Source organism: Physcomitrium patens, chromosome 4 (assembly GCF_059467195.1).
Source record: "Physcomitrium patens ecotype Gransden chromosome 4, ASM5946719v1, whole genome shotgun sequence".
Classification (NCBI taxonomy): domain Eukaryota; kingdom Viridiplantae; phylum Streptophyta; class Bryopsida; order Funariales; family Funariaceae; genus Physcomitrium; species Physcomitrium patens.
Window position 1 is genome coordinate 11,384,934 of NC_143413.1, and position 27,837 is coordinate 11,412,770.

The window sequence follows — 27,837 nt, forward strand, 5'->3', positions numbered from 1 at the left end:
AAATATGCAGATTGATGCAGTTTGCTTCAAACTTCTAAACAAGAACAAAAATATGGATGGAAATTTGGACTATGCTTATATTATGAAAAACTTGGCCATAAGATTAATAATTGTTCAGAGAAATACCAACATACATATTAAATGAGAAGTGCAACCTTATCATCAAAAGCGTTGCAGAAAAATGAGGGCATCTAGCTATAATAGAGATCGTACGGTTAGATTCTTTACTATCACAAACCAAAGAGGTCTTGTACTCTCTGCTAGCCATTCTCGTTGTTTTACTATATATGTATGGTTAGGGGTTATAAAACTAGATTGTCATGCATTACTTGACTTAAGAGTCTTTGCATGTTTTATTGACAAAGAATTTTTTAGATTACACAAAATCTGTATAGTCAAAAAAATCTAAAGCCATACATATAGAAGTAATAGATAGTTGACCTTTATTCTCTAGAGATGTCACTCATAAAACAATTCCATTAGAAATAATCTTTGACAACCATAGTGACCAAGTAGTATTCAACATCATTAGATCACCATCAAGTCCAATCATTTTAGGATTCTCATGGCTTAAAAAATATAATCCACGAATAGATTGGATATCACAAAAGTTAGAATTTTTTCTAGTAGATCATGGAATCTTTAGATCTATAAAAAAAACTTCTAACACCTGACAAGCTAAAATTTAAAAAACATTTATTTATTAGAGCTAGAGCATTTGTGATGACAATCAAACAAGATACTATGTTTTTGTCTATGCAAATCCACACTCAAAACTTGTGGTTGCTACAACAACAATTCCAGAGGCATATAAGGATTTTGCAGATGTATTTGAAAAGAAAAATATAGATATCTTGCCAAAGCATTGCCCTTATGATTGTGCAATTGACCTTCAAAAAGGTGCTCAACCACCATTTGGAAACATCTACAATTTATCTCAAAATAAGCTTGCGACTTTAAAAGAATACATTGAGGGAAATCTGGCTAAGAATTTTATTCAATATTCTAAGTTACCAGTTGGTACTCTAATATTATTTATGAAGAAAAAAGATGGATCCTTATGAATGTGTCTTGATTATTGTAGTCTTAATAAAATCACGATAAAGAATTGATATCCATTGCCATTGATATCCGGACTTCTTAATCGACTTAGCTAAGCAAAGATCTTTACAAAAATTGATCTACAAGGTACTTATAACTTGATATGCATTAAAAAGAGAGATGAATGGAAGACAATGTCATACCTTTTGGACTTACCAATGCTCTAGCCATATTCCAATACTTAATAAATGACATATTTTGTGAGTATCTTGATGACTTTGTTGTGATCTATTTAGATGATATTTTGAACTTTTTCAAGAATCTGAAAGACCACAAAAAATATGTCTGCCTTGTGCTAGAAAAGCTATGTAGTGCTAGATTATATGCAAAACTAGAGAAGTGTGTATTTCATGCACCTCAAGTCGAATTTGTTGGATATATTATTTCCAACAAAGGTCTTTTTATGGAACCAAAGAAGGTACAAGCAATCATCAATTGGGCAAAGCCAAAAACTATATGTGATATTCAATGCTTTCTTGGATTTCTAAATTTCTACAAGATTTTTTGTTAAGAATTACTCCAAGATTGCTGCTCCACTTACATGGTTGACATGCAAGGACAAAATAAACTAGGGCTCCAAAGCAGAGAAAGTTTTTCAAAGCTTAAAAGATGCTTTCACAATAGCTCCCATTTTGATACATCCAGATTTCAACAAGCCCTATTTTATGGAAATTGATGCCTCACACTTTGCATTGAGAGCAATTTTGTGATAATATGGAGAAGATAGCAAACTTTATCTAATTAGATTCTATTCTAAAAAATTCTCAATGATAAAAATTAATTATAAAATCTATAATAAAGAGCTACTTACTATTGTAGATTCTTTTCAAGAATGGCGCTACTTTCTTGAAGGCTCCTATCATCAAGTGACTTTATATATTCATCACAAGAATCTTAAATATTTCATGTCAACTCAAGTATTAAACTGTCGCCAAGCACAGTGGAATATAACTTTATGATGATTTGACTTTTGCATCACATATTGACTCAAAAGCCAACAAAGATTATCAGATGCATTATCAAGATGTTTCTACCTTGAATCAAAAGAAGACGAGGTAGCATATAATCAACAACGGGCAACCTTGTTAAAACCTGAGTAATTTTATCTTTGAGCAACCGATGTATGAATGCGTGTGGATTTATCATTTCTTGATCAAATTCGTAAAGCCTCAAACACAGACTCTCTTATTCTTAATATTAAGCATATTATCAACAATCTTTTTGAATTGTCTTCTAAATTCAAGTATGAAGACAATGCCTTATTCTTTGAAGAACATTTGTTTATTCCTGAAGGACCAACTCACCTGCACGTTCTTCAAACACGCCATGACTTCTTTGTAGCCGAATATTTTGGATTCAATAATATCTTGGAATTTTTGTCTATAGACTTTTGGTGGCCTAAGATGTGAAAAGATGCTAAAGAATTTGTATTATCATGTGATACTTGTTCAAGATCAAAGAATCCTTAACATTGGCCATATGGACTTCTTCAACCCCTTACTATTCCAAGACAACCATGGTTATCTATGTCTATGGATTTCATTACAGATCTTCAACCATCAAACTCATTTGACACTATCTTCATAGTTGTTGATCGATTGACCAAGATGGAACATTTTATATATTATAAGAAATCAATTACTGGTGAAGAGATGGCAAGAATCTTTATTGAGAATATCTATCATTACCACAAGTTGCTAGAGGATATTGTGTCAGATCATGGACCATAATTTGTATCAAGGTTTTGAAAGGCACTTTTTAAGATTTTTAAGGTTGACATCAACCTTTTCTCTCCCTTCCATCCTCAAACTGATGGCCAAACGGAGCAGGTCAATAAAATTCTTGAGTAATATTGGAAGTATACCATCAACTATTAATAAGACAATTGGACTTCCTACTTGTCGTTGGCAAAGTTTGCATATAAAAACACAATCCATGCATCTAGATAGCAAATACTATTCTACTCAAACTACAATCATCATCCAAAGTTGGACATGATAGAGCCTTTAAAGTCAACAAATCTAACAACAAAGGAGTTTGCTACAAAGATAGCCAAACTTCAAGCAACCTCGAAGACTCACCTAAAAAGGACTCAACAACATTATAAGTTATTGGCAGATGAATTAAAGAAGGAACATCGTCCATTCTAAGTTGGTGACAAAGTATGGCTTCTTTGGCACAATATAAAAACCAACATACCATGTAATAAGTTGGACTACCGAAGGTTGGGACCATTTGTGATTCAAAAATAAATTAATTACGTAACTTATTGCTTAGAATTACCTTTATCTATGAAGATTCGTCTAGTCTTTTATGTTTCATTTTTGGAAAGGTATAAAGAATCAAACATACCAAGTCAAAGACAACCACCACCTCCTATAGTTGAAATCAATGATCATGTTGAATTTGAGGTAGAAGAGGTATTAGATTCAAGGATAAAAAATGGAACACTTGAATATCTAGTCCATTGGCATGGATATGATATCAACAATTGTACATGGGAATCAGTTGGTAACCTTATAAATGCACAAATGAAGGTTTGAAGGCTCCATCAACGACATCCATCTAGACCAAAAATAACAAAATAAAAAACAATAGCTTGGTAAGATGGCTTCACTATGAAGATTTTTAGTTCTTGGCCTTATAAAGAAGGGTAGGAGGCAACCTCTGAAGAGGCAGTTGTTGTCAAATGTTTTGAATAGTATAAGTCAATAGTTTGAGTTCACAACCATAGCTTGTTTATATTCTTTTGATCTTGTCTACTTTATATGATATGGATAGTCAAGAGATAGACGCCTTGCCAATCAAACCATCTCAACCAAGTAGCTTGTAGAGACGACCTTGAGATAAAGAGCTACTTGAATCACCAAGACATCCAAGGATACTTAGTAATAGTTCACTGATAATTGTGTTTGAGATAGAACCTGCATATCAAGGATGTTTAGAAAGAATGTTTGCAGGACAATTTCATAATGAAGATACCAAAGTTCATGCTTAGTCACAAGTAGAAGGCTTGAGATACTATTGATGGCTATAAGGACTTATAAACCATTTGCCTTGCAAAAAATAACCAGAATATATAGCAGACATTATGCAGCAGATCTTCAACTTCTTACACATATACTAGCTTGTTGTAACATTGCTTCTCGAAAACCTTGAAGCTAGAAGAAGACGTGATGTCACAGACATACAATTGAAGAAGATTCTAAAAGGTTCTAAAAGATTCTAAAAGATTATAGAAGGTACAAGTATGTTCTAAGAAGACTCTTAAAGGTTCTAGAAGGTTTCGGAAGGTTCCTATAGATTCTAAGCAAGTTCTAAAACATCATAGGAGATCTTAGAAGGTTCTAGGAGGCTTTAGATGATTTAGGAAGTTGTTGAAGAAGGATCTTAGGCTTGCTTTGTTCTCAAGCCTCATAGAAAGCTTCTCTTTTGTACTTTATCTATTTTTTATAATTAATAATAACTTATCATTTTTAATCATGTAATAATTTTTTAATAAATATAATTATATAATTATATATATAATAAATAAATTATTTTATTTTCTTATATATATATATATATATATATATATGTATATTTTATAATTGAATTGATTTTTTAAATATCAACACACTAAATTTCTATAGATGATAATATTAAAAATCTATGGCTATTATAATTTTGTCTTAGTTTTATTTTATTTTATTTTATTTTTTGGTTGTAATATAAAGAACAATTTAGTATAGTTTAGTTTAGTTTAGTTTAGTTTTTTTTTTTTTTTTTTTTTTTAATTTCTGAATCAAATCATTTAATGAGATTCAAGTATAAATCTTCAAAGATTTTATATGTACTAATATATCAATACTCTAGAGAAATTTGACTTTATCTTATTTTTATTACTAAAATTTGCACATACTTGTAATAATTAGATATTGTATATAAATACATATATTTTATAAAGATATATATATATATATATTTTTAGATAAAAAAGATATTTTTAAAAAACTATTTATTCTATAATTTTTATTTACAAAGCATATTAAGATTACATATTTTATTAAGAATTCTATTTGGCTTTGAAAATGTAATTATCAACTTTTGTTTTTTATTTTAAAAAATATAAATATAAAATGCAACACAATTATAAATTAATCTTAGAAAAAAATAATTAGAAAGTATAAATTTATTTTGGTGTAGTTCTATTGCTTGAGATGGTTACTAAATGCTATGATTAAGTCTTATTCATTCTAAAGTACTTGCATTGTCTTCTTAAGTACTTCTCTTCTTATTACATCTTTTGCTAACACATTGTGTTGTTCATACTTACTACCATCTCTAGTTTTCTCTATACATACAACTAGTCTCATCATTTGAGAATGTTTTTGCACTTTCCTCTTTCTAATCTACTATTATATTACCAGGAGTAGATATAAATAAGGAATGTACAGGAAGCCCCGTTCTGAGGTGCACGTATGGTGTTTCTTCAAATTATGTTCTTTAGAACACTTTTCGTCCGGCATCAAATCTCTTCGCACTTCTACCGATCATGAACGTCAACGTCTCTGGAAAATGTTCAAAGAGTCACAAGCAATGGTTTATTGCATGAGCTTTTAAGCCGATAATCAGATAACACCAATTTGGCAACTCTTTTTTTGATTCATGAAGTTTCAGCTTGACAAAAAAATTATGAAGAAAGAAAGAAAGAAAGAAAGAAATAGCAGAGTTTTGATGGCTTCAGTGACTAGGAGTTATGGAATGCCTAAGATTTGAAACAGAAAGCTTGTTCCCTATGTCCAGACTAAGTTTGACACGTGCCCGACATTGTTTAGAATCTCATTCCATTAGCAAGATTAAGATGACTTTCTGCAATTATGTGAAAATATACCAAGAAACTGAGGTTTTTGAGTATACCCATGCATTTTGCTTTGATTTGGTCGACCATAGGGGCGTCGATAGGAGGTATTGATGCTTTCTTCATAAACTCCTGGAATCTCTTTTCTTCTAGCAGTTTTTCTTGGTCACCTAGATCTCCATTTGTGGCAACTACTTCCTCCGCCTCTTCTTTGGAGTGCTTTCTCACTACCTTCTCGATAGCTCTCATTAAGGCATCTTCAGTATCATGGAATGGACGTTTGATGGTGACCTCCTTTGGAATTGATTTAGACCAAATTGAAACAATCGCATTGAGTGTAGGTGGTACTAATACATCCTCTTGTTGCAAACATGGAACTAAGAAGCTTTCCCACATATTGCCAATGTGTCGCTTGCCTTGTGCCCATTCGAATTCCCCTTTCGTCAGTAGCTGCTCAACTGCCCTTATCAACCTGACGAATTAAGATCATGAACAACCAAGATTAAAAATAAACAAGCAATGAACGTGTTTTAAAGCAATAAACATCAACAGGAAGATAATTCCCATTTTCGAAAGCGACGTGGACTAACCGGAGTTTTACGTCGTCATCAGCTGCCTTTCTTATGCAATAACCAAAAGCCTTTATCAACCTGCCATGACAGATATCCATCAATTCATCACATAGCTTCATAATCCCAACAATGAATATGAACATTGACGTGCATAGTCACAGATCAGCGGAACATGGCAACTCTAAACCTAGACCAAGCTCTGGCACCTAGCATCTCCCTCTACCTATCGTATGATTGGCAAATCCAATTTCAATGCCTCCATGGAGAAAGCTGTATGTACTAACTTGTCCAGAGTTGTCTCATCCACCAACACAGATGATTGTAGAATCCTGCAGAAAACCAACCCGTCCAGCGATCGCAATGCCCATTTTCGAGGATGAGGCAAAATTTCTAATATCTCGTCCACATAAAATGCAATAATTGCTTCTCCTGAATCGTTGCCTGATGCCGAAGCCAGAGCTTGTATTGCACTCTCAGCCTGATCAGGTGTCCACAAAAGTTCATTACAAAAAGTTCAGGTTTTTCACAACCCTTGTGATCTAGGTCTCTAATAAATGCATGCTGCCAACATGCAATGGAAGAGGTTACTACTCTTACCTCATGCGGAGAACGAGAGCAAAAATCGGAAGCTGCTGCGGCATTCAATAATAGCCACAGCATGGCTGAGACTTCTTGGGCGCATACGTTTTGATCCCAAGCTCTAATGAGCTGTTTCGCTACTGCTACAACCCCATCATTAACGCTCCTGTTCAAACACAATTTTCAACTGGTAAAGCTTCGCAGGGACAGGGATGGATGAGAACATTTGCTTCAAATTATTATTGCAGCATGCAACTTTTCAAAGCGGAAATTTGCATGTGCACCTCTTTGGGCTCAAGCCACAAAATGTGTACGACAAGAATTATCAACTGAAAAACATGAGAAAAAGTTAGTTAAATACTGCTGAATGCTGGTCATGATGTGACGATCGGTGAGGGTGGAGCATATTTCAGGGATGTGTGGCAGGATGTGCTCGGGACTGCTTCCGGCGAGAATACCATCCAACAATTGCAAAGCATGGCCCAAAGTATGTACGGAAACATCAGCACTCACATCTCCATGTATCCGTGGCATCATCAAAGGTAAATAAGAATCTGGAGGTACGAAGAAACCCAAGACCTTGGCACTCTCCAGAATCTGCATAAAGTGAACACTGAACTTCAGTTAGGTAATGTCAGAACTCTGGGTTCTGTGAAAACGTAGACATTCTTCGTTACATGTCCAGTTTACATTTCAGAATCTTGTTCACCGTCCACACCGAGTAGAAATGTTGTAAAAGTCATGACCACACCTTGTTAGAGATAGAAGGTTCGCCAATAGCTCTGTGCATTATTTTAAGGAGGGGCATCAAGTGCATGGTGATATGTGATTCGACAAAGAACAAGAGTGTAAGAAGAAAATTCGCTGCAAGCTCTTTAGTGCCCATCGTCCAACACTCAATGTCCATAGAGATAGCATGAAGGATTATTGCTGCTACGCTCTTCACCATGATCCGTGCTCCTAGACATGGTCTTTCTAACATGCTTAAACAAACAATGTGGTTAGCTACGGCTTGGACAGAAATTCAGTGCTGTTCTTTTCAGAAGTTCACTGATGTAATATAAGTTCTGAGTTGCAAAAATACGCATGCGGGACTTCTGCCTTCCTCCTTGGTTTCAGAGGCAATGTGACACCATCATTTCTGTGAAGCTGTGATAAATCAGCAACTGTTGTTCTGACAACATAAATCCGAGCATGTTGATAGTGCAAAATGATAGACCTTACTTTTAAAAGGATGAGGCAGGGGAGTGCCGCAGACGCTGACTATATCATCAGTTTCTTCGGCAAGGTAGGTGCGGGTATCTTTCACCTCATTCTCGTTCTCTTCCTCGTATCTGTCCAAGCCAGAAACTCACGAATGTGTTGACGAAGTTTTCTTGCACTCTGCCCATAGCGTCAGGGTCTACATTACAGTAACAAGATTCTCAATCCTCTACACAAACTTTCAAAATATTGTACATTTGTGGAGTTGACTTACTGAAGACCCACACCTTCGGTGAGTTCAAAAGCAAGCATCTGCAAGTGAGGACAAGCATCTTGAAACCCAGCCAGAAGATATCTGCACAACGCAATCACGAAACATCGATCACGTTACTGTATCTTCATGAATTATTTTACCTGAAAAGGACGGTCGTATTAAGAAAAGGCGTTGGATTAGAAGAAAATTACGGCAGAAGGCGGCACTCATGTTCTTTCCGTTCACCCAGCTCCCGCAACCAACAGGCTACGGTTGTATATAGTTCCTTTCTTACAACTGAGTTTTTATCTGTGGCCAGCATAGCTAAATATTGCGTCTGCACACACAGCATTAGTATCTTTATATTGTGATTAACAATACTTTCTGAGAGTTTTTCTGCAAGTTAGTTGTCCATACGATGGTACCTATGCGAAACCAAGAAATTTGAGCGATTAGAAGCAGACAGACCTTCGGGACAGGTTCATAAAAGGCCTTAATGGGAACAAGATTCGGGTCTCGATACGCAGTTAATTCGTAAATAGCATCATGAGCTCCACACATCGTCAATCTACAACGCCACAATATCACTAATGTCACAGATGCGTCCGTTGGGAGTACCCGAGAGAAAGACAGAGAGAACAGCTATCATCACGAAACGATACCTGCAGACGGCCTTCAGGGCAGCCACGCGTACGCGACAGTGATTGTGGGACAGGGACCGATGACACACCCTCACTAGCTGTTTCCCAATGGGCTTTAATCTGTACTCCATTATCTCCCCGAATAACTCAAGTGTTGGAAATACCACCTGCAATGCACTCCCCGGCAATGTATCAATACCCGCATGCCTCAATTGACGATCACCTCACAAAGTTACTATACGCTAAAAAGCATACAAAAACCAATGGGATTAATACAGAAGGCAACGGAGGAGCTCAAGATCATCAGGTACCAAAAGCACATCCGGATTTGTATCAAATGTTCCAGCAACCAGGATTGAAGCAACATCCGAGGCAAAAGCTTGAATTAGCCGTGGAGCCTGCTTCAAAAGAGAACTTATGACCTGCACCAGTTGCAACCTCACCTCTTCCGATGGCTCTACGACAAGGGCTTGAATGACGGGCTGCATGAGCGCGTGCACATCATTAAAATCATGTAACCATCAACTCATACTACTAATACACTTTTATGGTCAAACGTTACTTTGTAAATCTTATAAACAAATCCAATGATAGGCAATAGACTCCCAAGTGATCAGTTACCGGTTCTTTCAATAGTTCATCTTGGTCGTTACTTGGAGCAAGGGGAACCTTGAGGGGCAAGCGCTCGCCAATTACTGGGAGAATGTATGGCAGCAAAACTATCACCGCGCTTGGCACTTCTAGTAGCAACCTTAATATGAGTCCCACTGAAATTTTCTTATGCGAAGAATTAGGCATTGTACAATTGATATTTAACTTCTGAATGTCATGTTAAGAAATTATACAGCTGCAAATCAGCTACTAATTAATCATTACAACGTTGCCTTTGTTAACAGCTATGAGCGCGAAGAGATTATACAGAGCTACATAATTCATGGGTTGATTTTGAACTAACTTATGAAGAATCGTAATCGCGAGTATCCTGCATTTTTCCGAGGGATCTTCAAAGCGCAGCAATAGAGGTTTGACGACCAACTCTTCTGCCGCCCATCCCAGGCTGTGCCGCCTGCTCTCTCCTTTCGACCCGGTTTCTTCTCTCATGTTCTGAAAGCACGACTCTTCTCCAAAGAGGGTCACTTGAAGTCTCTGAAGAGCAGCTACACGTACTCCTCCCTCGTCGGCTGTCAAAGAGTTCAAGTCTTTGTTCAACGCAGTGGCCAAATTTTGGTTCTCAGGATTATCTACGGTATTGGCAGTGTCGGTAGTCACCGGAATGCGTGATTGCTCCTCGGGAAGTGCAAAGCGAATATGATGGGGTTCAAGAGCTGGAGTTGCCTGGACAGGATTAAATATTTCGTGGTTCGCTGGTTCTCGTCCTGACCCCATCTGTACTGCCACCCCTTCTATTTGCTCCATCGTTGCCTGCTCTATTCTTGCAGCCAAATTCTGGTCTTTGTCATCTAGATTTTGACTTTTGACCGCTCCACAAGGAGGAACCACTTCGTCCAGACTCTTCTCAACGCTCTCCTCCACATTAGAACACATATAAACACTCGCTGGGTGCGCTCCATTTTTCAGAGCACCATCGTCAAGATCATTGTCAAAACATTGGCTGTCGCGCTGAAGGTTCTCATTATCCACGACGAGCTTGCCAACAACGTCAGAGTATGTTTTGAAAGGATCTTGTTCGGACACACCAGTACTTTCTTGATGAGATTCTTCATGGGGTACCCTATTACCTGGGGCTGCATTAGGTTTCAGCTGTTCTACACAGGTCGCCGCGTTGGCTAAACTGTCTTTTCGGATCTTTTCTAGATACGCTGCTTTCAGTTTTGCATATTGCAAGATCGCAAGATCAGGCTGCCGGTCAACTTCACCAGGAAACAAATTTCTGTCTCCATGAACCCGCGTCTCACTGTCATCCCCTCTCTTGGAGCTCTTACATTCAGCCCTGCATTCGTAGGGGCACCCAACTTCCAGCGTTCCCTCAGAGTTTCGAAACAAATGTGCAGCTTCCATGAGAGAATAATCCGCGAGATGTGAATCGCAGGACATAGCAGAAGGGTAGGCTTTCTTCTTCCGTTTGACAGCATCCCTAATATGGTAAGAATTCCAATCTACTTTCATCCTCGAATCAATATTGCGTGTACTCCGAGTGGCATCGTCTTCTTTCAAAGCATTCCAAACATCCACGACAGACGCTTTCTTACCCTCTGCCTCCATTTTCGAATCCCCCCCTTTCAATCTTATCCACAAATTTTACCTCCTCCAAGATTCGGCTCTGCAAACCCTAACTCCTTCACCCACTCAGAAATAGAAACCAAACCGTCCCTCAGGTTTCCAATCCTACTTCATCCCCTACAAGACGATCCAGCGCCACCTCAGTAAAATAACTACTCCCTCAAAACAGTGCGCAAGCAAACTCACCTGTCGGTCGTCTTTAAGGGTAACGCGAGGCGATCTGCTCCACAGCCTGTCTGCTACGCCGCATACGTCTACAAAAGTGGAGATAATCCATGATCACTCTCCAAGAGAAAATGCGGAAGAAGCATTAGAAGAAGAAGCTTCTGGAAACGAGGTTGAAACATGGCGGGGGCGCCAGCCCTGTCACAGTTCCAGTGATGGGACAGGCCGTTGACCGTTACTCTCGTTAACGATCACTTTGGATGAACGCTCTGGATGAACGCTTCGATGGGTACTTTAAATGAATACTCAGTTTCATACGTAGCCTCTTCTCGCGCTCGCTCGCTGAATGCTCCGCTGTGCCTTCTCTCTTGCATGATGCTGTGACGACGCTTCTCTCTTTTTGGTGATAAGCATCATTCATTGGAGCCGAGGTGATCCGTAGCTGCTTTGTGATGACATCAGGTCTACTCGGAAGGTTCGGATAAACAGTAGCTTGGGTCCCCTGCATGTGCCATGTGTCGGTAAAGGTTTGCAGTTAGGGTTGAGTTGCATGTTGGCTTGCTTTGTCGAGTTGTGGAGCAGCATCAGCTGTACTTGGCTTTGTACCAGGTGATTTTCCGACTTTGTTGTTTTAGGCAGGTACCCGTTTGAGTTTTGCAGCAAAGTACAATGTATCTATTTTTATAAAAATAAAAATATCTTAGAGAAGTCACTGCAATATAAAATTGATGTTGCAATAAGAATTGTCTTTAAAGCTTCAAATGATATTTTAATTTCTTTATTCCACTTAAGTTTGTTTTTACAAGTAAAAGATGTAAGTAGAGCTACAACTTGAAGAATTTTTTAAATAAAAATTTAATAGTAATTGGCAAATACTAAAAAACATTAAAAATCCTTTATTACTTCTAAAATTTTACAATGTATGATATTTTGAACTTTCTTATGATCAATCTTAGGATTGTCATTTGAAATTATATATCCTAAGAAATCAACTTGAATTGTATAAAGTATACATTTTTCTATCTTGGCATATAGCCATATATCTCTAAGTTTTTCGTAACAAAAAAAAAAACATTGAATTCATACTCTTTTATAATTTTTGAGTAGATTAAATGTTGTTTAGATCATAAACAACAAAACCATCTAAAAAGATTAAAAATATTAGTTATTAGATGTTAAAAAGTAATTGGCTTATTTATAAGTTGGAAAAATATGACATTATATTCAAATTTTCCATAATTGATTTAAAACACAACCTTCTATTCTTCTCTTTCTTGAATAATTACTAAGTTGTATGCTTCTTGTAGATCTATTTTTATATGGATCTTTATTTGATTTAGGTGATCAAATAGTCCTTATATTAAAAATAAATATTTTTATTTTTTATGATAATCTTATTAAGTCTTTAATAATTGTTATCCATCTAAGGTAACTACATCTACCTGCAATGATGTTACATGTCTAAGGAGCTTGTATTTGCACTCAAATGATACCTACCAGAATACTCCAACAATATGATGTGAAAGAAGCAATGAGCAAGCTGATAAGATATTATTACAAGGCCATCAAAATTAACAAGGACATAGTAAAGTAGAAGAATATTTAAAGATTGAAGAAAGCATGTAGCTGGTAGTTAAGAAGTAGTATAATACTTAGCAAGTCTTAGGTAGTAGCTCTATAAATTAGTTAGTATTGAATTGAAGGCTATATAATTTTGACTAAGCAATAAATTGGACCTTGTCTCTTTTTCAAACATCATATGTGTCAAATTTAATCTTATGAGGTCTTATCTTATGTTTGCCAATAACTTCAAAAGCTTGAATAATATTTAGTAACCTTATTAGAGAGCATCATCCAACATAACCTTGAAAGAATTCAACAAAAGATGAACACAAGATCCATAAGGAAAATAAGTAAAGGAACCAGAGCAAGATGGAATATGGAAAGATTTTCTTCTAGTTGACTTGAGTTTGGTAAGCAAAATTCAAGAGAGACTACTATTGTCTTCAAAAGAGCTAAAGATTTATAGAGTTGGTTACAATAATCTACCACAATAATAAAAGATTCTATAAAAACAAATTTACAAGAAATATCATAGTATTACAAGAAACTTCCATAAATAATCATAAATTTATAATTTAAGTTTTAAGAATCTAAACATGGCAACCAAATAAAAAAATAGAAGAAGGTTATGGCCAAATTCTACAAGAAAGTCTATCCACTACCTTTATTTCAATCTCAATAATGGTAATCAACAAAAGAAAACCTAGCCTTAAAATATAGCAGTTATGATTTCATAGGTGATTTCAATAAACATATCAAAGCATACTTAATTGGAGTAGAAATTAATGAAGTCTTATAATTAAATGAGAATTGCACCTCCTATAAATTATAGAATATTGGGAGTTGCTTAAAAAGATATGTAAACAGATATATTAGGAGTTATGCATAGATAAGGTCATGAAGCCAATTGATTCTAATACCAAAGAAATTGCAATCCAAAATATATTCAAGAATACTGCAATTACAAATTAAATCTCAAAATACTAACATATAAAATATAAGACATGCTCAAATAATCATTGAAAGTCGTAACAAACTTAAATGCTACAATTATAGATTTCAATGCTACAATTATCAAAATTTGCATTAAAAAAAATCAACTAATTGATGTACTTATTATGGAAGATTTGACATTAATGTCATGGCAAATCATACCTGCAAGTTTGTCAAACTTTTCTACCCCAAAGAAGCTTCACTTATATTCTACATAACAAATAATGCTCTTGTTAAGTTCCTTGAAATATTAAAAAATATAATTATCTTAATTTAAGAAATTTGAGTACCAGTTAGCTTCTAATAATTTAGATGTTTAATAAAAGTCACTTCTAGGTCATTTTACAAAGACCATGGTAGAAAGATATGAATGCATTTTATAATTGGTTCAGCAACAAAATCACTATTTTCTATCAATATCAACACATTTATATCTACATTGATAGTTATATAACTTTAAAAAAAGCTTCCACAACTTAACAAATCATGAACAATGATTGAATCTTTGAACTAATCTACAATAAAAAAGAGCTAGTATTTGTATTAAAGACCCACTTGGTTTCTATTGCAAAAATAAACCTTATAATTCTAACAAACAACAAATAATTTAACATATCCATAAAATTTATTGTTGAGCTCTAAGATTGGCTTATTATTCATAAATAGCTAGTATACATCAAACTAGAAGAAAAAATGATCAAAAGATGGTCATATAATTGAAAAAATAATAATAATAATAATAATAATAATTTCAAGACACCTTGGAAATCCAAACACACACGAATAAATGCCAATATATCCAATATTATAAAAATTGCCACAATTGCATTGTTTCATGAATATTGGGACATATTTGCATAGTCATATAAATATTTAAAAAAAAATATTTGTGGAGATAGAAAATCATTTAATTGAACTTATCCTAAATGCTACACCAATTCAAAAAAGAAAATATCAAATGAATTACAATTACATCCAAACCATAAAGCAAGAGATGGACAAACTCCCATAAGCCAAATTTATTTTGTCTATGGATTTTGCCTCATAGTTGTCATCCATGGTCATCATTCCAAAAAAATCAGAAGCTCTATAAATTTGCATGAATTTCAATAATCTAAACATTGCTACAAAAAATGATTATTACTGTCTCTCATATATGGAAGAAATCATTGATAAGATAGCAAGCCATAAATTGTATAGCTTTATCAACTATTTCTTAGGATACTATTAGGTAGCTATGGTCTTATTGTATTTCAAAACGTTTGCTTGAAAATGCACCAGATCCTTGGTTGTAGAAGATAAAATGGAATTTTCAATAATTTCCTAACAACTCTAATAGAATCCTAAATAAATTATAATTAATTCTTAATAATGTTAGTCAATCTTTAATTAAATCCAAAATAAATCTTTAAAAAATTACAAAGAAAATATAAATAAATTATATATTAATCTTAAAAAATATATAAAATATATAAAATATAAATATTCTAATAAAATAATATAATATAAATTATAAAAAATATCAAAAAAGCTTTAAAAAAATATTTTAAATAAAAATTCCATATAAATTCTAACCAAATTTTAAATCAATTCTAATTAAATCCTATTAAAATTTTAAATCAATTCTAATAAGATCCTATTAAAATTTTAAATCAATTCTAATAAAATTCTATTAAAATTTTAAATCAATCCTAATTAAATCCTAATCAAATCCTAATAAATTCTATTCAAATCTTATCCATATCTTAATCAAATCCTAAATTTTAACCAAATCCTAACTAAATTCTAAATAAATCTTAATAAAATTTTAAATAAATTTCAATGAAATCCAATCAAATCTTAAATTCTAATCAAATACTAAAAAAATACTAATCAATTCCTAATCTAATTCTAATCAAACCTTAAAGAGATCCTAAATAAATCTTAAATAAATCCAAAAAAATCTTAAATGAATCCTAAGCAATTCCTATGGCTATTCTAAAATCTCAATAATTATAAATCAAATTATTGATTTCAACTAAAATATCATTTAAATTTTAATCCAAAAGCTAATAATAGACATAAAAAATTTGAAAAAAATTAAACTCACCAATTTAGAGTAAAAACTCCTAAGAATCTTAGAAATTGACTATACTTCTTTTTTAATTTGAATGTTGATCTTTTAGCAAGGATTTCTCCTTGCTGAACTATTTAATTTCTTGAAAAAATAGTTGATGTGTAGATATCTAAGTTAAAATTACTCTTATAAAATTTTTCTTATTTGCATTGATGGATTTTTTAAGATTGCAAAAACCCTTATTGATCCTAAATTTCAAATATTCAAGTTCCTAATCTAATAAAATTCTTATATCTTTTAATTTAATTATTTTATTAATATTTAATTTATTAAATTCACTCAAGAGAAGTATGAAGACAAATTCACAAGTTTTTACTTAATAATTTCCTACAATGCTTAAAAAATCTTCAAATTTATAAAAAAAAATTATTTTTTAAAATCTAAGACTATTTAATATATCTCTTATTTTGAAAAATCCTCAAAAATTCTATATGCATTCAAATTATTTAAAATAAATGCTTTAAAAATCCTTCTAAAATCTTTTTCCTAATTGTACTCTTTGATTAGCAAAAAGAATGTTGAAATTGTCATAGGCATATGGTTTTATGCCTTGGAATTTGATTTTCACTTCCATTCACAATTAGTCCTCTTTAAGTATCAATTCTTAGTATTTTAAAATAATTTTTGTTAAAATCTATTAACTTTCTTCTAAAAATATTTATATGATTTATTTTCTTAATCTATCTTAAATTATCTTATTTATGGCCTTACAAAGTAAAAAGAAGCCATTTTTAAAATAAAAAAGAGCATTAATACTAATTTTTTTACTATCTTTCTATCATTTATCCATATTTTGCTACTATATTTTTTTTACTAGGTTCTTTTATTAAAAAATCCATATTTTATCTTTTACAATTTAATTATGTATTGACACTAAAATATCAAAACACAATAATAAAATTACTTTTTTTTTACTAAATAGTGACCATTCCAATTCAAATCAATGTTGTTTGAAGCAAAAAAATTCCTAATAGTAACCATATTTAACATGTGATAGAATTTGTATTTAAGATATACTTCAAAAATCCTTTTGAATATATCTTAATAATAGGACTATCTATGGACTTGAAAAAGAACATATCTAATATCTGCAACAAATCTTTGATGTCTATAAAAAATATGGCATCAATCTCAATATGGATAAATGCATGATTTTGTTGTTCATTGGGCTCATATTTGGATATATTGTTTGCAGTTTGGATAAGTTGTTGAGCCTATAGAAAATCAAATAAATACAAAATATATCCAAACCTTGCAATCAAAAAGCAGTACAAAGTGTACTCATGATTACTTAGTTCAATGAGACCTTTATGAAAAAATTAGCACATTCGATCTCTTCTATATCTGAATTCAATAAATCCAAATATATAAGTATGAACTTCATTGGAATGTTATACTCGGTAAATCTTTTAAAGAAATCAAATGTGCATATATAAACCATCCAATATTATTAGCATCCAATTGATAATTTCTTTTTTGCATATACATTGATGCCTCTTATATCATTGTCAAAGTAATACTTTGACGTATGAAAATCATATAAGAAAAGTAAATTAATTTGTGTCATATACAAGCCAAAGATTAAATACAAAAAAATAACATTATTCAACTATAGAATACAAAGTCCTAGCAATGGTCTATATTGTGAAGAAATAAAAATACTATTTGCTCCAAAAGAGATTTTAGTTTGTGATTGATAATCACACATTTTTTTATTTAGTAAATCAATCTATGATTACTAGTCAAATTGCATGATAGATAATATTGCTCATAGAATATGACTTTGAAGATGTTCAAATTTCTAAAAAATAAAATAAAATTACAAATTATCTCTCAAGAAAATTCAATCCTATACTAGACTTAGGTATCAATGAATTGTTCTTAAATCCATATCTAAACAATGATTTTTTAGATGTAATATTACTTGCAAATGATTAGATGCACGATATTATCAAATATCTTACCACCAAATAAATCTCATCTATAGTTATGAAATTGTATTGTCTCAATTTTGCATGCAAAGTATTATCATATATGTATATTAATGATTAAATATATAAACTCAAGATAAATTTTATTATTTGATTATGCATTCCAGCTGCCCAATAATACAAGTTGATTCAAACATTATATAATAGCTCTATAAGAGGATACTAGGCAATTGATACGATAATTAAAGAAATTCTTACCACATGATATTGGTGGCCTACACTTCATAAAGATATCCATGACTATATCTCTTTGTGTCATTTGTGTCATATAGCCAAACTAAGATTTGTACAAATGGAGCAAGCTTCATAACAACTTATATTCTTACTTGCACCATTTATGTGTTAAAGACTAGACTTCATTGGATCCATTAAACCACTTATACAAAAGAAAAATAAACATATACTTGTAGTAATAGTTTTTATTACTAAATAGTATAAAACACATGCATTAAAAGCTAATACTACTTTTTTCACTACTAAATTCTTTTATGAAAACATCATTATTTAATTTGAATATCCAATTGAAATAATCTTTGATCAAGGCAAATATTTTATAAACAAGGTAATCAAACAACTTATAGATACATTCATAATTAAATATTACACATCCATGATATATTATCTTTAGGCAATGGACTTTCTAAATCCACTAACAAAATTATTATTAATATGTTACATTGCTTTATATGTAAGAATAAGATTGACAAGAATGAATATTTATTGGCTGCCATTTAGGCATATTACATGGCATATAAAATTGTAGGGAATATAAAATAGATCACTTATTAATTGAACTTGTGTTTGGTGTTCAATTCCTACTTTATACAAAATACATTGTGCCCACATTTAGATACTTGCGTCTTTGAAAGACTTGGCTACTAAAGCATCTATTGCCTATGTGGAGGATCTTGAAAGAATTGAAGAATTTTGCCATCATGCCAAGACCAATATTAAGCATAGTAAAAAAATATATATTAATTTCTTTTTAAAAGAAATATAAATATTATGAATTCAATAAAAAAATATATGGTCATTTTATGCCTTAAAGATTCAAAAAATTTAAATGCCAAATTTAATGCCTTTTGACATGTATCAAATAAAATTTAGCTTAGGCTGCCTAATAATATAATTTTATTGATTAATTAAGACAACTACTCTCTACATACTACTATTGTAAATACAAATAAGCTTTTTCAATATAAACTCATGAGCTTGGTCTCTATATGTCCATAGGCTACTTCTCTCAAAGACATCATTCAAATCATCAACAGTGATAATAACTTAAAATCATCACATGATCACAATCTCAAGTCACATCCAATACATGCCCTTAAGATTGTGGTTGTTCACATTGTAAATTAAAATAAGCCTCCACTAATTGAAAGCTTATTCTAATTTATAAAAATTTAATTATCTAAAGATTCTAATACTTATTGATTAACGGCTGATTTAATGTCTAAAGAATTTGATAACATTTCAATTGTAAAATAAAATAATTCCATCTAGTAGGTAATTTCATCTAATTTACAACTACTAATTAACTTATGAGTAATTAACTAAAAATATTTTTATTTCTTGTTGAGAGATTTATCCTCTTTAAAAAATTAAATTCACACTTAAGTAATCACAATCTACCATATAAGCCACACAATAATACAAAATCACATACACTTAAGAAAAAAATATTTTTTTATTTTTTTATTTTTATATATATATATATATATATATATATATATAATTTAATTATCTAAATAAAAAATTTATCTAATTTTAAACTTCTATCTATAATAATTTTTTATCTGTGAATGATTTTTTATCCACTAATAAAAATCATCCAAATTTGATCAATTTTCATCCATAATTCTTTCTATCTAGAATGATTTATTTAAAAATCCTAATTCTTAAAACCCTACCATTGCTTCATTCACAAACTATCATCTAATTATCACTTAAGCTTTTTTGGAATTTTTCACCAAGTTAAAGCACCTCAAAGATGTATAACTAATCAACTTATTTCATAACATAATTTTTGTAGCAATGAGCTGATGAGGGCTACCACTCTATACCTTCAAAGCTTCCAGTCCACTTCCAATAATTTGTATGTAGGATATAATATTGATGATCTTGTAACACTGAATTAACACATCCTAGTTACAAAACTAAGTAAGCTTGCAATCACCTTCTACTAAATATAGAGCTCCAGTACTAATAAGGATTATATTCTTTGGCTAGATACCTATCCTCTTGATTGTTTAACCTGGATCACAATATACTAGTCCTATATTATAATGTTGCAGATTGATCTACCTTTAATCATATTTAATAGACCCAATAGGACACAAATGAAATAGGTCCCATTAATTTATTGATATGTTATCTAATTCTTAGGTTTATTGCTAGCACAATGAATTTAAGATAATAATTATAATTTTTTAGAGTAGAATCCATCCTAGATTAATTTGGAGCTATTTTACCTGCAATTTACAATAGTCAAAGAATATCAATGCCTCTTGTAAACAAAAATAAACCTCCATTAGTTAGAAGCCTATTCTAATTTATAAAAACTTAATTATTTATTTAATCTAACACTTTTTAATTAACATTTGATTTGTATACAATGTTTCTACTAATTCTCCAATTGTGAGCTAAATAATTCCTTTATTATATGATTTATTTTAGCCCACAAATACTAATTAATTTATGAAATGATTTAACAAAATTTCTCTCTACTTCTTACTAAAGAACTTAGATCCTTAATTAATTTGATTCACATTCACACAATCCATCACAACAATGCAAGCTACTTTATATGGTTTTATTTAATATTCATTGAATTTTATTTTTATTTTTATTTTTATCTAATATTAATTGCCATCCAAAATTAATAATTCATCCAAGAAATTTTTTCACCTACAAATAAATTTTCATCCATAAATAAAAAATCATCCAACTTTAAACAGTTTTCATCCATAAATTTTCATTTAACGTGATTTTTTCCAAAAACCTAATTGCTCGCCTTCCTCACTCTAATTCATCTTACAAACTTGTATTCAAGTTGTGGTTTTTGCCTAACCAGTAAAGGTTGTGATGTAGGGCCTCTGATCTTCAAGGGCACTATTCCACTTGGTATCTCCAAACTGTCAAAGATGCTCAAATTACTTCGCCTACCATCCTTAAGCTGATCCACCAATGTCAAGGTGAGACACCCTTGGAATTTTGAAGCAGGTTTTGAATTCCGCTGATGTCGTATACTCCACCGTAATAATTCCAAGACTCAATTGGACATCCTCTTCAGCAACTCTTCTTATGAGAAGGAAGTACCTTGCAGAGAGCTATAAGAGTCTTGTTTTTTTCTTGCCACCATGCCAAAAAAACCACGTCTAGACTAGATTCTAGGTGGTCAATGATTCCAGAGTTGAACAACTTGCCACGCTATTCTGCAACTTCTTTAACTAACATCTATTAACTCCTACAGATATCTAAAATAACTAGCTTGATTTATAATACACAACTTTTCGGTACATGTAAGGACACTTGGTCATTACAGCCGTCCTTGCAATCAGCGCTGCCAACCAAAGTTGCAACCAAGGCTTCTGCTGATTAACAAATTCTTCCTGATTGGGGGCAATGAGGGTTGTAGCACGTCGACGAAGAATCAGTATGGATCACAATCGTTATACATGTAGCACCTAGAAAACGATCCGATCTTGCAAGTGTGATGACTTCAGGGATGTATGATGGCCGATCCACTTCTTAAATATTGGATTGAACACGTTCCACGCTCCTTGCTTTATACTTTGTAAATAATGGACACTTTATAAACAGGAATGTCGAATTTATCTTGGATGAGCCCTACGATGACTCCGCTGATGACTCCGCTGAACCTTCCATATTCTCAATGATCCACAAGGATGGCAAGAGTAGGAATGTCTTGAATTCAAATTCTGACAATTGGAGTGAATAATAAAAGTAAAAAAAAAAAAAAAAAAAAAAAAAAAAACGCATTATCAACTACTACTTGACTCGAACAGCAACACGCGAAGGATACAAGAACCACCTAGCGCTCCAATTCCACAACTACAATTTGACCTCTTCTAATTAATTAATATAAACTAATCGAGCAACAAGATTTGATCGCACATAGAGAAATTAACAATCACAATGTTTACATCCTAATTCTGACCAGTAATCATTGATACACTTGATTTTGGTTGGATGGTAGCGGCACTGGAACCTTTTGTTGCTCCTAGACAAGTCTGGAGTTGAAGCAATTCCACAATAAAAGCTTTATTGTCTAGAACCTCTATTGTTACAACTACATAAGAACCACGCAAGAAAGAATACCATTGTCATGTAGTAATACGATATACCATATTATTATTAGAAATAATAATGTGGATATTATTAAAGAAGAATACCATTGTCATGTAGTAATACGATATACCATATTATTATTAGAAATAATAATGTGGATATTATTAAAGAAGAGCCTAGTAGAAAGATATAGTAAAAGAATAAAGATAAATGATAGAAAGGTAGTAAAAGATTTTGTCTTAATGTTGCCTTTTGTAGAAGGAATTTCTATTTACTTTGTAGAAGCATAAATGAATCAAATCAAAGCAAATGAGATAATAAATCAATATAGGCATATTTAGAAAAAAATTAACAATAGATTAAAATAAAACATACCTCAAATTATCAAAAATTGATATCTGAAGAGGACCAATTATCAACTAGGATTGAAATCAAATCCCAAGGTACAACATCTTGCCTATAGGCAATTCTAAGATTCTTTGGTAGATTCAAAAATATAATTTGAGAGTAGACTTGAAGAAAGATTTTTAAATTTTGGTTTAATGTTATTTGGATTAATATTATGTTTTTGAAGGATTTTCAAAGTTAATAAGGTTCTCAATTAGTTTAGATTTTGAAAAATAAAAGTATGTTTACAAATTTGAGATATTCTTGAGTTTTGTGGTATACATATAGGTGAAATTTGGACAATGTATTGGTGTGCTGGTTATAAATGTGTATGGAAATTTTGAAGGCAATTGAATAGTTAGATTGAAGTATATGAGGATTTTTATAGGTTGAAGTCTCAAAAATTGTAGTTTGAAGATGAGTAAATATTTCTAAGATTTTTAGGAATATATCATTTGGATTAAAGTGAAAGTTTTTTATAAAGATATTATACTTAATTTTAAACATTTGGGTGAACTTTAAAGAGTAATTTAGTGATTCAAGAAAGAGATATTGGCACTAGAAGTTCAGTATTAAGATTGGAATAAGAGGTCATGCAACATTTGATTTGATTATCTTGCATTTCTCTCAATTAGTAAGTGTGATAAATTTCATCTTTCTTATGCTTGATTTAACTAAGTTATTAAGAAGTGTGCAAAAATTAAGTTGATATCAATAGTTCGATCATTAGTTGTTGAGGTTTCAATCTACTATAAGATTTATTAAGAGTTTGTTTAAGATTTAGAGTCTAATTAGAAATTTGCTTAGGATTTGGTTTAGGATTTGTCTATGTTTCAGGATTTTGTTAGAGTTTCAATTAAGATTTGACCTACCATTTGGTTAAGATTCAATTAGGATTTCAATTAAGATTTGACCTATGATTTGATTAACATCCATTAAAATTGTAATTAAGCTTAAATTATAGTTTGATTAGGGTTTATTTAGGATTTTTATTTTTAATATTTCTTTAATATTCTTTATTTATTTTTTTAATATTTTATATTTTAAATATTTCTTTAATATCATTATTATTTCTTTAAAGATTTATTTTTATATTTCTTTAAGATTTTTTTTTAAAGATTAATTTAGAATTTCTTTGTATTTTTTTATAACTTATTTTAGATTTATTATTGATTGGTCAAAGTTTTATTTGGATTATTAAGGTTTACTTAAAGTCTATTTAAAAATCTATTAGACTTGGTAGGATTGTTGTTGCATTTTTACTTATCTTCTACTACTAGGTGCTTAGTGCATTCTCAAGTAAGAACACACATAATATAATACCGTAAGAATTCTCTACTCTTTGATACACTCCTACTTGGCTTTGTTTGGACTATAATAATGTTAAGAAGATTTTTCGATGGAGACGCCAGCCAAGAAAGAACTAACTAAATTTTGAAAATTCTAACAAAGTTTAATGCTGATGTTATTGAAAGTTAGATACAACAAAATAAGGAGGTACTACAAAACAATGTAGTTGCATACTAGGTTCAAATAATGAGGGAAGAAGAACCAGACTAAAAATAATACATAAAAAATAATTGAAAACAATACACAAGAATGAAGTAAAAATTGTTGACAATTAATACCGCTACCAACATAAGAAAGTTGCAGTACTACAAAAAAAAAAAAAAAGAAGATGCAACTAATAATAATGCTACACTCTCATAACTTCTAATTACAACACAAAATCAGTTATTTGCATGTTGCTAAGATTCAACACCATAAATCTTGACTAATATGGCAGCTTTTATTGCATGTAGCAACTGCAATGAGCTGCAACAATACCAGCAATGAATAGCCCATTAGATAAAAAAAACAAAGTTCTTCTTGAATATATAGAGAAGAGAGAAAAGAAGAGAGAAAAAAATTAAGATTAGAGGTCCACGTTGCCAAACCTTGGTAGTATTTTTCCAAAAATTTAAAATATCATCCTTATTCCGAAACTTGGATAAGTAAGATTTTTTTTCTTTTTTTTTTTCTTTTTTTTTCTTCTATTTTTATTTTCTTTTAATTCTTAAATTTTTAATTTTTTTTTGAATTCACCAAATTAAACTATAATCTATTTTTAATCTAATTAAATTAAATTTTAATAAAATATTTCTATCATAAAAAATATTTTAAATCTATATTATTTAAATTAAAGGGAAATTATTTATTTTAAAATTATTTTTTAAAAAAATCCTTTTAGGAATCTAGTTTTATATTAAAATCCTAATTTTTCTATTTATCTCAAAATTCTTACATTAATTCACTAGATTAGTGATTTTAAGCATATTAAATATAATTTTTATACTAATCACACAAGTGAGACAATTAATTCAATGTGATGTAAATAATTAACTTAATTGCCACCAATGTGATGTGAATAATTATACAATCGATGCCTTGAAACAATGATAAGTACTTCATACAATGCCTTGTTGATGACAATTGTAGAGCCACATGAAGAACCAACGTTATACATTGATCATAAGAAAAAACAAAAAAAGTTCTACTATAACATTTTGATGGAATGAAGAAGAATAAGTATAGCCATACACCTACATGTACTCTGCATATAAATTACACATTGTCATGTTGTGATTTAGCTACCATGTGAAAATAATATATATATATATATATATATATATATATATATTTAATATATAATTTATTATATAATATAATGAGAGCCATGTTATTAGATTTGAATTGGTTACAAAATATGATTAGATTTTTATTTTGAAGTAATTAGTTTAAAAGACCTATTATTGAGGCTGATTTTAAGTTGATAATAGTTTTTATATATTTAGAACCACCTTTATTAAACATTGGTGACTTTTAAAATCTAATTTTATTTTATTTATTTAGTATTTAGGTAACATATTATGTAAAACTTATTAGAAAAAGGATTAGAGAAGAATCTTTGTATAAAAAGGGATAATTAAGCCAATTATATGGATGAATGGAGATGGATGATAAAAATCTCTATTCTTATTAGCCAAAAGTCATATCTAATGGACTTTTAGGAGGTTGTTTGAGATCTTATTGGAGATTAGGATCATTTTTTCATAACAAATTGAATATTAGATGTTAGTGTCATCAAGTTTAGGATTTTGGGTATAGTTTTGATAAAAAAATTATATAATTTGGAATTTTTGTAAAGGAGATATATGCACTCAAAGTTAAGGTGTTGATTTTGTACCTACTATTACTCTTTGGAGCATAGCACATGTATATGAAGAGATTTTTAGGATTGGATTCTGCAATTGAAAATTTGGTTTAAAGGGCTATATTCTACATATAAAAAAAAAGTTTAAAGTGGATTTAAAAGAGAAATAATTTCTTAAAGATAGTGCTTCCATATTAAGGTTTCTTAGCCACCTAATTTCATGAGGGATTTGATTCTAGCCATATCTTAGGCATTTGGACGAATCTTTACCTAAAATTTTCTACAAATGTGTGTCATTATATTTTAAAGTTAAATATTAGATTTTATAGTATTTGGATTTTTTATTTTTGAGATATGAAGAGAATTGTATTCAAATGCTTATAAATTAGGATTTAAAGTATTTGCTAGGATTTTTGAGATGCCAAATGATCTATAGTAGATTTATGGTTCATTTTTTTTGTAATAAATCTTAAGAATAAATTCTAAATTATCTATAAAATTTTAAAAAAATTAAAAAATTGGATCAAGAGATATGAAATTCTAAAATTTGGAGTAAAAAAAATCTTTTGTAGGAGAAAAATATTTTGAAAAGATTTTGCTATAATTTGGGAATTTTTTACAAAATAAAGGGGTTTTTCAGAGTCTATAATTTAAATATATACTAAAAATAGATATATAGAGCTATAAAAAAATTATGATATAAAGATGGAATTTTGTAAGGAAATTATGGATTTTCTTTGAACTTATTAGAAATCTAACTTACTTGCAAATGTTTAGTTATGATTTGATATAACAAAGGATGTTAGAAAAAATTTAGATGCTTTAGAAAATCTTATATATAAATCCTTTTAAATATAAAAGATTTTACTAATAGAATATTTTTTTATACTGTTGCATTTATTTGTCTTTTACAATAAGAATAAATCACTTATTGGAGCTTGGCTAATAGGTTAAAGCTTAACTTTCTACAATTAGGTATCTAATGTATTTTCAAATAGAAAATCACACCATATGACAACATATATTATTTAAATATAATAATAACATTAATAATCCTACAAAAATATTGTAGATATATGAAAAGAATAAAAAAAAACCACTAGCTTTCTCTATCAATTCTAAAACCCCTCTTTGAATATGCAAAGAAGAAAAAAATGAAGAAGAGCTTAGATGAATGGAAATAGAATCTAAAACTATATAGATCCCTATGGCCTTCCAAAAAACTTAATCTGCATCTATGCAACTAATAAAGAAAAGATTTTGTTTTTTTTTTTTTTTTTTTTTTTTTTTTTCCTTCTTCCATCTATATTTTTTTTCTAACCTTTTTGAATTATCACATCATATTTATATTTAATTCTTAATTTAATTAAATTATAATAAAAAATTCTATTATAAAAATATCTTAAAATTATATTAGCTAAATTAAAGAACAACTATCTATTTAAAAATTCTTTCTCAAGGAACCCCTATGAAAGATCTCTTCTTGCATTGACATCCTATTTTTTGTTATTTGCCTCCAAATTCTTACATTGATTTCTTAAGCTAGTAATTTAAAGCACCATAAGTGCTATTTTTTGTATTAAAATATACTAGTGAGTCAATTGTGTGACTAACACATATCACTACCTTATCACTTAAATACAATATAATTATTAAGTATTCCATCTTGTTGATAATAAAAAAAA

General features: G+C 30.7%; 1 protein-coding gene across 3 annotated transcripts; it reads right to left on the reverse strand.

Moving 5' to 3' along the window:
* Positions 1-5,215: 5,215 nt before the first annotated feature.
* On the reverse strand, positions 5,216-11,785 carry LOC112281047 (uncharacterized). Of its 3 annotated transcripts, none has more exons than XM_024517196.3 (16): positions 11,617-11,785; positions 10,145-11,470; positions 9,811-9,940; positions 9,501-9,671; positions 9,211-9,356; positions 9,017-9,116; positions 8,761-8,885; positions 8,570-8,650; positions 8,317-8,426; positions 7,844-8,067; positions 7,454-7,689; positions 7,111-7,258; positions 6,798-6,991; positions 6,532-6,591; positions 6,001-6,413; positions 5,216-5,651 (listed from the first exon to the last, which is right to left on the reverse strand). In XM_024517196.3, the coding sequence occupies exons 2-16, from the start codon at positions 11,410-11,412 to the stop codon at positions 5,587-5,589; spliced, it is 3,471 nt and encodes a 1,156-aa protein (XP_024372964.1). In that variant the 5' UTR covers positions 11,413-11,470; positions 11,617-11,785; the 3' UTR covers positions 5,216-5,586. The 3 variants fall into 3 exon arrangements, with proteins under 3 accessions (XP_024372964.1, XP_073389379.1, XP_024372965.1); XM_073533278.2 differs by having other exon boundaries at positions 10,145-11,479; XM_024517197.3 differs by lacking the exon at positions 11,617-11,785 and having other exon boundaries at positions 10,145-11,610.
* Positions 11,786-27,837: the final 16,052 nt, after the last annotated feature.